At 46.3% G+C, this 12,042-nt stretch overlaps 1 protein-coding gene across 1 annotated transcript; it reads right to left on the bottom strand.

The window, feature by feature from the left end:
* Positions 1-8,491: 8,491 nt before the first annotated feature.
* LOC112824485 (glutathione S-transferase Mu 3) lies at positions 8,492-11,664 on the bottom strand. Its single transcript, XM_025872369.2, has 8 exons — positions 11,506-11,664; positions 11,057-11,132; positions 10,619-10,683; positions 9,814-9,895; positions 9,620-9,720; positions 9,224-9,319; positions 9,029-9,139; positions 8,492-8,719 (listed from the first exon to the last, which is right to left on the bottom strand). Exons 1-8 carry the CDS (start codon positions 11,554-11,556, stop codon positions 8,621-8,623), a joined length of 681 nt encoding a protein of 226 aa, XP_025728154.1. The 5' UTR covers positions 11,557-11,664; the 3' UTR covers positions 8,492-8,620.
* Positions 11,665-12,042: the final 378 nt, after the last annotated feature.

Genomic DNA, 12,042 nt, shown 5'->3' with positions numbered 1-12,042 from the left:
CATTTCCAAACATTAGCCACCACCATAAAATCCTCTTGCCTAATATAATGCAACCATCCCTTATACAAACAAAAACACATTCACCCTCTTTTACCCAAAACAGGAACAACTCAAAGTGTCATCAACTACTGCATCCTGTTCCAAGTCGGAGATCACTGAGAAATGTTCAGATTGATATTTTGAAAATGACACTCTAAAGTGTAATGTCAGTGACCCCCAATTCACCCTATATAAAATAGTAAGGGAATGGGAGGTAGAAAAAAGGGAAAATTAGGTGAGTGCAATAATGTAGTAGAAAACAGCTTGCACTCAGATTTGCAGGTAAGCTGTTTTGCATTTATTTGGATCTATTTACATCTTGCATTTATTTAATACTTATAAGATGGTCTTTGTTGAGATGATTCCAAAGAGATGTTGCATAATAAGGCTTTTTTACTTGGATATCAACAACCTAAAGGCACTCCCTGGATTGGCTTTTTTTTTTTTAAGATTTTTATTTATGGGGCGCCTGGGTGGCTCAGTCGGTTGGGCATCTGCCTTCAGCTCAGGTCATGATCTCGGGGTCCTGGGATCAAGTCCCACATCGATCAGGGTCTCTGCTCAGTGGGGAGCCTGCTTCTCCCCTCTCCCCTGTGCTCCCCCTCTTGCTCTCTCTCAAGTAAATGAATAAAATCTTTAAAAAAGAAAAAAAAGATTTTATTTATTTATTTGTCAAAGAGAGAGAGAGAGAGAACAAGGGAGAGCGGCAGGCAGAGGGAGAAGGAGGCTGCATGCTGAGCAGGGCACCCGATGTGGGGCTCGATCCCAGGATCCTGGGATCATGACCTGAGCCGAAGGCAGACGCTTAACTGACTGAGCCACCCAGGCGTCCCTGGATTGGCTTTTTTTGGTCTCCTTCCCTCTGAGGATCACACTTTCAGGTTCAACTGTCATCCCACTTTGTTAGCCTACATTTTGCTAACTCATGTGACATGATGAATGTCACAATTTATTGAAGACAGATACAGAGACCAGCCAGTTGCTACATCATGATTCAAGATCCGGGGAGCAGAGAATAAGAGGGGCCAATCCTTATGGATTCCAGAACAACTCTTCCTGTAATGCTAATTGCCATATTCCTAGTTAGCCAGATCTGGCTTTTCCCAGCAGACTCCACCTTGTGAGGTGGCCCCAACAATCTCCCGACAAAGCACAGTTCCATCCAAAAGGCCCAGTGCCCGCTCACCCTGTGTTTCCCACACTCTTCTTGTTCTCTTCCCAATTGAAACATAATTTTGGAAGGAAACAGGTAGGGCTTCGGTCACAGTTTAAAAAAATCTATTAATGCAATTTGGAAACATTATACCATAGAAGATAAAATACAGACCTATTCGAATTGTGCTTCAGACCTCTAACACAACACGAACATTCTCCCGTTTGCTTTAATCCCCTTCCTCTGCACCACTGAAAACACTCCCTACTAATGACCTTCGGTTGCCCTCTGTCTCCATGTGGGGCAACATAGCAGCACTAATTCACTTGAAATTCAAATATACACATATCCATTTAATCTTTTCTTCTGGATTAAATCTCACATGAGTCACCTGTAATTATTTCCATTGAAAATGCCAAAAGAACACTGACAGCCTATCCCTGTTGGCTTTCAGAAATGTTCCATTCTAGGGACGCCTGGGTGGCTCTGTTGAGCTTCTGCCTTCGGCTCAGGTCATGGTCCTGGGGTCTTGGGATCGAGCCCCACATTAAGCCCTGCAGCGGGGAGCTTGCTTCTCCCTCTGCCCCCCTGCTCTTGCGCACTCTCTCTCAAACAAATAAATAAAAATTAAAAAAAAAAAAAGAAAGAAATGTTCCATTCCAATTTGGCCTAAGCAAGGAACAAGCAGGACTCCGAAATCATAAAATCTACTCTCCATGCTCGGAGCTCTTTGCTGATCCTTGGGACCTTCCTGAACCTGAACTTTTGCCCAGACTTTAAGCACTTCTACCTGGACAATCTCTACCTGTTTTAAGAACAGGACATTCCAGGACTCCTGGGTGGCTCAGTTGGTTAAGCATCTGCCTTCGGCTCAGGTCATGATCCCAGGGTCCTGGAATCAAGTCCCACATGGGGCTTCCTACTCAGCGGGAAGCCTGCTTCTCCCTCTGCCTGCCGCTCCCCCTGCTTGTGCTCTCTCTCTCTGACAAATAAATAAAATCTTTAAAAACAAAACAAAACAGGACATTCCATTTTTCCAAAACAGAGGAGAATGTAAAAATGTTTTTTGAGAGCATTAAGCACTTATTTGAAGCAAACTCCTTTTCTCCTTCCAATTTTCATTAGAACATATTGGAATCAATGCATTGTGAGTGCCTGCTTTGTGTTGGGCTTTATATAAGCACTGAATATAGAAATTTGCTTAAGACACAGTCCCTGCTCTCAGGCAACTTAGAGTTTAATGGCAGAGACAGACATTTAAACAAGCAATTAGAGTTCGGTGTGGTAAGTTGATGGAAGAAAATATCGAATCCTAAGGGGAGAGAGATTTAAAATAAGCGCATTTAAATTTGCCTGAGGGAGGTGGACAAATGTCAGTCCTAAACCAAATCTCAGTATTTTGTTTTTTTTTTTTTAAGATTTTTAAAAATTTATTTATTTGAGACAGAGAGAGCACAAGCAGGGGAATGGGCAGAGAGAGAAGCAGGCTCCCCACTGAGCAGAAAGCCCGATGCGGGGCTCGATCCCAGGACCCTGGGATCATGACCTGAGCTGAAGGCAGACACTTAACCGACTGAGCCACCCAGGTACCCCATCAGTGGCTTAATATACGTTTATCTCTTACTCATGCTTCATGTCGGATGTGGTCAACAGGGGCCCTGCTTTTTGTCATCTGTCGGACTGGTGGAGACTTCAGCTTGACACCTGCTCACAGAAATCCCAGCAGTAGGGAGTGGATATGGCAACTCACATTCTCACTCTTAAAGCTTCTGCCTGGAAAATCTGTGTAATCTCTCCTCGTATTTAATTGACCAAAGCAAGTCACAGGGCTACACTTAAGTGCAAGAGGGTAGCGAAGCTTTCCCCAAAGGAAAACGGTCACATATCCTCGGCGACCATCACTAACCATTTCCATGGGGGTTATCAGTTGTAGCCTCTAGAGGCAGTGACTTCTAAGCTTACCTTAGGAGATGAATGGCCATTAGGCAGGCAGGGCTAAAGCAAAAGCATTCTAGGTGGAGGGAAGAGCAAGTACAAAAGCGTGGAGATAGAGGAGAACATGGTCCTTTTGGATAATTCATATTTATAAATGTATTTACACTGGTCTGTTCTGAATGCTCTAGAACTATCGGCTTCATTCTCCTAACAGCCCAGTGAGGGGGGTTCATTTATGGGAGAAGGCACTGAGGGGGGCATAGGAGGCCAGAGTTTACTGGGGCAGAGCCAGCATCTCTACCCTGGCAGCCTCCAGACTCCAGAGGCTTGCTTCTCCCTAGGGAGTTCAGCAAGGCTGGCACCCAGTGCTCCGGGGCAGGGACAAGCACAAGCCCAGAGAAGTAGCTGGGAAGGAAACAGAGGTCAGATTATGAGGGATAACTAAAGCAGGGGAGCGACATGAGCATCTTTGCACATCAGAGAAATCACCGGCTAATGCTCCATTCCTTCTCTCTGCCCTACCATCCATCTGAACTCCCTAAATCCTTTTTGTCGGTGTGGCTCATCAATCCACCTAGTCCTGCAGATGAAGGATGAGGAATGTCCAACTGCTGTGCAAAGTGCAGACATTCTCACAGGCCCTCGAGCTGGCTGATCCATCCATACACATCAGTGTCCCCTGGGCCACTCATCCAATCAGTGAAATAACTCTACAACTCATTTTTTCTTGAATCACATAAGCTATTTCTTTCTGAACTAGGAGTGCCTTAATCCAGTTGCTCAGCCTTCAACAACGAATACAAATGAATTTCCCTAATACTTTTTGGAGAACTGCTCTACCACATTTAAAGCACCGATCACAAGTTTTTGTTTTTGCTTGAAAGCTCTTCTGGATGCGCCTTGCCCAACCCCATTGCTGATGGACGAATTTCCTAATGTTTGCATGGTCTCTGTGTCTCTGGGATGAGAGGGCATGTGCTTCCCTTCCTTGTTTGGAGGCCACCATTGTGACAGCAGTCTCTTCCTGGCCTGGGTGAGAGTCAGTGTTGGGGTGGCTTGGGGCCTGAGGGAACCACAGCTCCTGTAGAATGGATCTGTTCCTCTCAGTGGCCTTCCCAGCTTCCTGGGCCAGTAAGGTCACTGGCTTTGTACAACGGTTCATTGGACTTTCACTAACAAACATAATAACTAGAAAAAGTTGGAACATGTGATTTACCCATTATCTACCTGGAATTCACATGAAGTCCCTTTCCCCGGCAGATTTATGCTTTTTAAACCTCTCCCTTCTAACTGCCTTGTTGCTGTCTTCTCTCACCCATCTTTCCCGGGGGTCTCTGACTGTGAGGCCAATTTCCTGTTTTCTTTCCTTCTTCCCTGTGGTGAAGAGACGATCCCCCATAATCCCACCCTCTGGTACTCGAACACTTGTGAGAAATCCTCTCCTCTTGAGTGTGGGTGGGACTGGTAATTTGCTTCTAATAGAGGACCCCAAACGTGATGGGATGTTGTTTCCATGATTACATTACATAGGGCCGTAGTATCCATCTTCACAGGAGACTTTCCCCTTTACCGGTGTTGATGAAGCAAGAAGCCCCCTTTCCAAGGAATCGAGGGTAGCCCCCAGCTGACAGCCAGCAACAACCTAAGGCCCTCTCTTTGTCCAACAGGTCATAAGGAACCAAATTCTATCAGCAATCTCGTGTCTCAGAAGCAGATCCTTCTCCAGCTGAGCCTTGAGATGAGGTCATAGCCCTGGCTGATGCACTGAATGTGGCTTTCAGATGAGCCCCTGAAGCAGAGGACCCTGTAGAGATGTGCCCCGACTCCTAACCCACAGAAACCGTGAGATAGTGTGTGTGGTTTTAAGCACTCAATTGGTGGTAATATGGTTACACAGCAATAAATCATTCATTCCCTTTCTGACTTCTGGTCACATCCTCTGTCTAGTGACAGAGGTATTCTCAACTCCTCTGGCCTTCTCTAAATCCACAAAGCCTTCCTTTCCTTTAGGGCACACTTCACCCACTCACGCTATGGAAATTCTTGTCACTAGTTCATGGGTCACAGAGAAACTCCAGTTTTGTACCTGTCCTGGCCAATGGCTCCCCATACCCAAGATAGGGCCCTAGATACCTGACCACTGCCCCCAGGGGTGCCAACAGGTGGCAGATGAACCACCTGCTTAATAATACCTTGTGTCTAATACCTCCTGAGGCCACCCTCCTGACATCACCTGGCCATTCAGGCCCTCTGTCTTCTCTTACACAGTAATATATGAATACACTCCCCTTGTTAAAAGAGAAAATAGACATCCAGATGGCCAACGGACACATGAAAAGGTGCTTGACATCGCTCATCATCAGGGAAATGCCTCACACCTGTCAGAATGGCTAGACTCAAGAAGACAAGAAATAACAAGTGTTGTTGAGGATGAGGAGAAAAGGGGATCTTTGTGCACCCTTGGTGGGAATGCAGACTGGTGCAGCTGCTGTGGGAAACAGTATGGAGTTTCCTCAAAAAGTTAAAAATAGAACTGTCATATGGTCCAATAATTCCACTATTGGGTATTTACCAGAAGAAAACAAAAACACTAATTCAAAAAGATACCTGCACCCCTATGTTTCTAGCAGCATTATTTACGATAAAATGTGGAAGCAACCCAAGTGTCCATCAATAGATGAATGGATAAGGAAGATGTGGTGTGTATATACAGTGAAATATTACCCATATAAAAGAAGGAGATCTTGCCATTTGTGACAACATGGATGGGCCTAGAGGGTATTATGCTAAGTGAGGTAAGTCGGAGAAAGATTTTACAGACATGTGGAACCTAAAAGCCAAAACAAATGAAGAAATGAAACAACCCCTAAACAGACTTAAATACAGAGAACAAACTGGTGGTTGCCAGAGGCAAAGTGGGTGGGGGGATGGGTGAAATAGATAAATGCAATTAAGAGGTACAAACTTCCCATTATAAAATAAATAAGGCACGGAGATGAAAAGTACAGCATAGGGAATATAGTTACTAATTTTGTAATCATGTTGTATCGTGACAGATGGTGACTACACTTACCGTGGTGAGCACTGAGTAGTGTGTGGAGTTGCTGAATCACTATGTTGTCCACCTGAAACTAATAGAACATTGTATGTTAACTACATCAATAAAAAAATATGTATAGCACAATAAAACAAGCAAAACATGAAATTCACCCTTTTAAAATGTACATTTCAGTAAAGATAGTCCTCAGTGCATAATGGTTCTACAAAGAAAAAAAAAGGAGAAATCCTTAGCTCTATCTCTAAAATCCCCATTAACTTCCATCCTGGAGCCTGGGGCTCTCTCCCATTTGCCTGAAGTAAGCATTGTTCAATGTGTCCTTCCGGAGCTTTTCCTTTTCTTCCTTCCTTCCTTTTCTTCCTACTTTTCTTTTTTTCCTTTCTTTTTCTTTTTCTTTCTTTCTTTCCTTCGTTCTTTCTTTTCTTTCTTTCTTCTCTTTCTTTCTGATTTATTTATTTTAGAGAGAGAGAGAGCATGAGCCAGAGGGGCAGAGGGAGAGAGAATCTCAAGAGGACTTCGTGCTGAGGGTGGGGCCCAATGTGGAGCTTGATCTCATGACCCCGAGATCACAACTTGAGCTGAAACCAAGATTTGGATGCTTAAGCGAGTATATCACCCAGGTGTCCCCTTCCAGATCTTTTTCTATGCATTCACAAACATAATTGCATCGCAGAAAATGCTTATGTCATGGTTTCCTTCTTTAAAATGTAAAAGGTATTATACCGTACATGCTTATTTGCAATCTAATTTTAAAAATTCAGCAATGGTCTTGGGGTCTTTCCATGTTAGTTCACACAGTTCAATCTCATTCTTCAGTTGCCTTATGGTATTCCACAGTCCTGATGGGCATGGACAGGATTTTCACCTGTTCTCACAAACAATACCACAATCTTAGTATATAGCTTAGGTACGTGGGTAAATTTTTTATCAGGATGGAAATTGTTGGGTTACAGGACATGATTTTTTAGAAGATATTGGCAAACTGTCCTCCAATGTAACTATATCAATTTACAAGCACACTGGCAGGAAATGCCAACGCTTCACAAACTTCTTAGATCTTGTTCATTTGATAGATGGAAAATGGTCTCTCACTGTTATAATCTGCAGTTCTTGGATTATAAACATGTTTAACTTTTTTTTTTTTGGCTATCACTATTTCTATTTCTGTAAATCATTTGTTCATGATTTCTGTCCATTTTACTTTTTTTTTTAAGATTTTATTTATTTATTTGAGAGAGAGAGAATGAGAGATAGAGAGCACAAGAGGGAAGAGGGTCAGAGGGAGACGCAGACTCCCCGCTGAGCAGGGAGCCTGATGCGGGACTCGATCCCGGGACTCCAGGATCATGACCTGAGCTGAAGGCAGTCGCTTAACCAACTGAGCCACCCAGGCGCCCTGATTTCTGTCCATTTTAAAAAAGAGTCTTAATGATTTACAGGAGTTCTTTATACAGTCTTTATTTATACTGGTACTTTGTTTTTGTCTTTGTTTTGTCCTTTTGTTTTTGTCTCATTTGTGATCTTGTCATTTTAATTTTGCTTATTTGTGCCTTGTCACAGAAAATTCTTAAATTTGATACTGTTCAATTTGCAGATCTTTCCTTTTACGGCTTTTTGTTTTTATGTCTTATTTAGAGAAACCTACCCTAAGATTACAAATATTCTTACATTTTCATGAACACTTCTACAGCTCTGTTTAATGTTGGGCCTGAATCGAAGATGAGTTAGTTTTAGTGAATGGTGTGAGGTAGGGCTCTATTATTATTATTATTATTATTAAAGATTTTATTATTTATTTATTTTAGCGAGCGAGAGAGAAAGCATGAGCGAGCGTGCCCCAACGTGAGGCTCAATCCCATGACCCTGAGATCATGACCTGAGTCAAAACCAAGAGTAGGGAAGCTTAACCAACTGAACCACCCAGGTGCCCCACTATTATTTTTAATTGGTAAGTAATTGCCCCAGTCCTATTTATTGGTTAGCTCACCAGTTTGAGATTCCATCTTTATCACGCTACATTCCCACGTATAAGGGTCTGTTTCTGAACTCCAGTTCTGCAAAATCCACAGTCCCATACAGTTTCACTTGGTATCTACACCACATTTTTAAAGGGCTCCAGTTCCATTTAACAGACCTGTTCACTACAACTGTGCCATCTCACCTTCATTTCCAGGGCTCGCTCTCAGGGCTTGGGTAAGCACCTCTAGCTTTGAACACAGTTGGGGATGTAAGGGGATTGTCAGTGTTGCAGGGATTGGATTCACGTCTTGGAAATTTTCCACGTATCCTTACTCTCCTCTGGCCTTTACACCCAAGAGAAATCCAGCTAGACACCAGTAGCCTAAACGCTATTTATTGAAAAGACCAGAGAAGAGAGTTACACGCCCCCTAGGGACAGGATGGAACAAAACAAGCAGTGCAAGTCCACCTCCTGCTCAGCATGTTCTCTTGTTGCCCCACTGGGCCATCTTGTTGTTGATAGGCATCTTCAGGAAGCGGTCAGACTGCATGTAGTTAGCGATCTTCTCCAAAGCCTGAAGGGAAAGCACACCACGACTGATAAAGACTCTAACCCCGTCCAACAGACCCGTCCCAAGCCAGGGACATTCACACACTGCTGTCTCGACAGCAGCCCTCCCTCCCCTGGCCACCATTTCATGTAGACAGTGCCTTTAGGGTGTAGAAGCCAGAACCTTCCCAAGACTTGAAGGTTGAGAAGTGTCCAACTATGGATCCGTTTACACAAATGCTAGTGTTGAGAAAGAATCTACCACAATGGGGTCCCCCGGGGACCAGGGCAGCCTGTGAGTGTTTCTGTAAGGGAAAGGGGCAGGGAACATCACCTCAAAACGGCACATGAAAGCCTTCAGATTTGGAAATTCATCCAGGCACTTGGGCTCAAACAGACGGTTCTGATCTAAGACATCATAGGTGAGGAAATCCACAAAGGTGAGCTAGGGGCACAAGATGGTCAGGTCTGCAGAGTTCAGTAATGCTGGGAGATAGAAAGACATCTTCCCCCTTTCCTTCCTTCCTACCTTTTCTCCTGCAAACCATGAGAATTTCCCCAGGAACAAGGAGAACTGTTTCAGTTGTCCAGGTAGCTGTTCCAAGTACTGAGGCTTCAGTTTGTCCTGGGAGAGAGGGAAAAAGAGAGTGGGAGAAATGCTATCGCCAGCATCAGGGCATGGGCCAGTGAGGGGCACTTAGCGGCCCCCTTCTCCGCGTGCCTCCTTCTTACTGCCTTCAGCAGGGGTGGCAGGACAGAGAGTAGGAGGGGCCAACACCAGAGTTATAGGACAAATGGACCCCCCCCCCCCCAATTTCTGAGAGACAGGTTGGTGGGAAAGCAGAAGTAGCAGAATGGAGCAGAACGAACGCCTGGGTTTCTAAGCGCTCTTTTTTCTTGATGCCTGCCTCCTAAGGAGACTCACAAGGTCAGGGCTATAGCACAGTCGTATCAGCTGCATGCGGAAATCCATTATTTGGTTCTCCATGATGTCCACTCGAATCTTTTCTTCTTCAGTCTCACCACCTATAGGCCGCAGGATGCGAAGTCACCCTTGGAATTATCCACCTCCCAGAGAACTGTCAGCCTGGTGTCCCTCACTGGCCCTACCCCACTCACACATATTGTGCTTGCGAGCGATGTAGCGCAAGATAGCATTGCTCTGGGTGATCTTGTTCTTACCATCCATGAGGTAGGGCAGCTGGAGGGAAAAGGACATGTCAGATGAACAACCAACTCTCTCTTGCCTCCCTGCCTCTCTCTCCTGGGGCATTTGAGACTTGCAGGGAAGTGAACAGTAGAGAGAAGATGCTGTGTTAGGAGGAAGAAGAAAATAAGTAGAAAGTAGCAATTGGGTCCCCACCTGGTTCTAGACCAGGGTTCTTTCTCTCTCTCCGTGTGCATGTGTATGTGTATGTGCATGCTACGGACCCTTCGTCAGAGTAAGATTAAATTTAAATGCAGAAAGCAAATTACATATGTTTTCACAATTTATAAAACATTCAAGAAACAAAATTATCATAGAGTAATATGTGCCTATTAATGCGTTAAATAACAAGCAGGGGTAACAGCTATTATAATTTCAAAGTATGATGCATGTAACTAATATTTATGTACTGCCACACATGTAATATAATATGAAAACACCCAATTCTACTAGTGACAAGGTCACAGCCATGGCTAATAACCAATGTCACTTATTACCTATATTCACAATAGAAGGAATTGTTAACTTTTCGTCCGTGGTTAGTGGAAATGAAAATAACTTTTTTTTTCTCCATTCAAGTTCGGGCACCCTTGAATTCTATTTATTTTAAACAGGTTAAGAGCCCACATTCTAGGTCCCCCTAGACCGGACAGGAAAGAAGCAAGGATATATTTGACGGCCTTCCCTTCTGCGCCCTCTTCTCCTAAAGCCACATACGTTAGGAAAGTCCAGGTCGAGCTTGAATTTCACATCCAGCCATTGGCTTCTATCATAGTCGGGAGCTGTAAGAGAATGAAGTGGGACCCAACCTCCTTAACATCCTGCCTGAGGAGCATGGAAAGATCAAAAGAAATAACCTGATGCTAATACCTCACATTCCGAGGCCCCCAAAGGTAACCATTTACTCTCCGGGCCTATTTAGTAAAACTTTCAGACGCGGTTGGACGGCGGCAGGGGGAGGATCCCCAGCTCGATAAAGGATGCATCCATCTCTCTCCACACGGGACACAGCAGGGGGCTCCCGGATGATTGGGGCAGATGTCCCACCCGACTTAGGCGTGATACCACCCTCTGGGCACAAGACGGCAGGGACAGTTGGAAGGCCAGGGGGCTTATAGCGCTGGACACCGGATGCACGGATACGGGACGCATTACCTTCCCCGCACGTGTACTGTTTCTCCTCATAGGATGTATCAGTGAACTCCAGGAGCATGCGGATGGCGTGCGCCAGCTGGGGGAGAAAAACCCGCCGTCAGCGCCTGCGCGGCGCCCACCGGCCCCCAACCCCCGCCCGCCAACGTCCCCCTGCCGGGGGCTGCACAAACCGTGCATCCTGCCCAGGCGGTCGTTAAGCGGCCCCCCACCCCCACCGAGATCGACCCCGGCGGTTTGCTGTCCTCATCCTTCTCCGGGGCCCGGTGACCCCAGACGCCAGGCGGGGTCGGTCTCCGCGGTCGGCGAGCTCAGCTGCGGCGGGCTGCGCCGTGGCGAGGGACGCCGTGGCTCCGGGGTAGCGACCCTCCTCTCGGAGGGACCCTGAGCCCGCGGTCGTCTCCGCGGCCGTCTCCCTGACGCAGCGGCTCGGCCGTCGAGACGGCACTCACCCCGCGAATATCCCAGTAACCTAGAACCATGGTCGACTTGGACAACGACATGCCGATGCTGTCTCGGTGCCTTCCAGGACTGGGAGTAGAGCGGAAACGGGCGGCTCTTTATACCCGACTTAGGTGGGCGGGGACAACGCGTGCGCTCTGACTCCGCCCCCACCCATTTTTGTCCGCTCCATCCGCGAGCCCGCAAGACTGGCTCTGGGCAACCTCTGCCGCCTCCCCGGCTGGAGGCTGGGCAGTGGCGGAGCTCGCTGGGTTTGGGGCTTTGCGCTCCCTGCTGGTGGAGCTGCCCTTGGGTGGTTAATAGTGCCAGTCGGGGCAGGAGGAGCACCAACAACCCGGGCCGTGAGGGCCCTGGTGAATCCCTGGACGGTGAGATTCGTGTCCTAAATTTTTCTCCAGCGGGAGGGGGAGGGCGTGGGGGGGGGGGGGAAGTGGGCAAGCGCCAAGAGGTGCTAAAGGAAATTTTCAACTTTCAATGTTTGTGGGCCCTGCTCCTGGGCTCCCAGGGAAGCTCGATTGTTACCAGGA

The sequence above is a fragment of the Callorhinus ursinus genome, unplaced genomic scaffold (assembly GCF_003265705.2).
Source record: "Callorhinus ursinus isolate GAN/ISIS: 27379988/994484 unplaced genomic scaffold, GSC_fseal_2.0 scaffold9, whole genome shotgun sequence".
Taxonomy (NCBI): domain Eukaryota; kingdom Metazoa; phylum Chordata; class Mammalia; order Carnivora; family Otariidae; genus Callorhinus; species Callorhinus ursinus.
The sequence above is the reverse complement of the archived record's forward strand: the minus strand, read 5'-3'. Positions and strand labels throughout refer to the sequence as shown.

Bases quoted from the DNA above. Each gene is read 5' to 3' on its own strand.
- LOC112824485 (XM_025872369.2), bottom strand. From the start codon at position 11,556: ATGTCGTTGTCCAAGTCGACCATGGTTCTAGGTTACTGGGATATTCGC. The intron at 9,140-9,223 runs GTAGGAAGGAAG...TTGTGCCCCTAG, and splicing joins CATGGTTTGCAGGAGAAAAG to CTCACCTTTGTGGATTTCCT. The intron at 8,720-9,028 runs GTGATGTTCCCT...CTTTCCCTTCAG, and splicing joins CTTTCATGTGCCGTTTTGAG to GCTTTGGAGAAGATCGCTAA.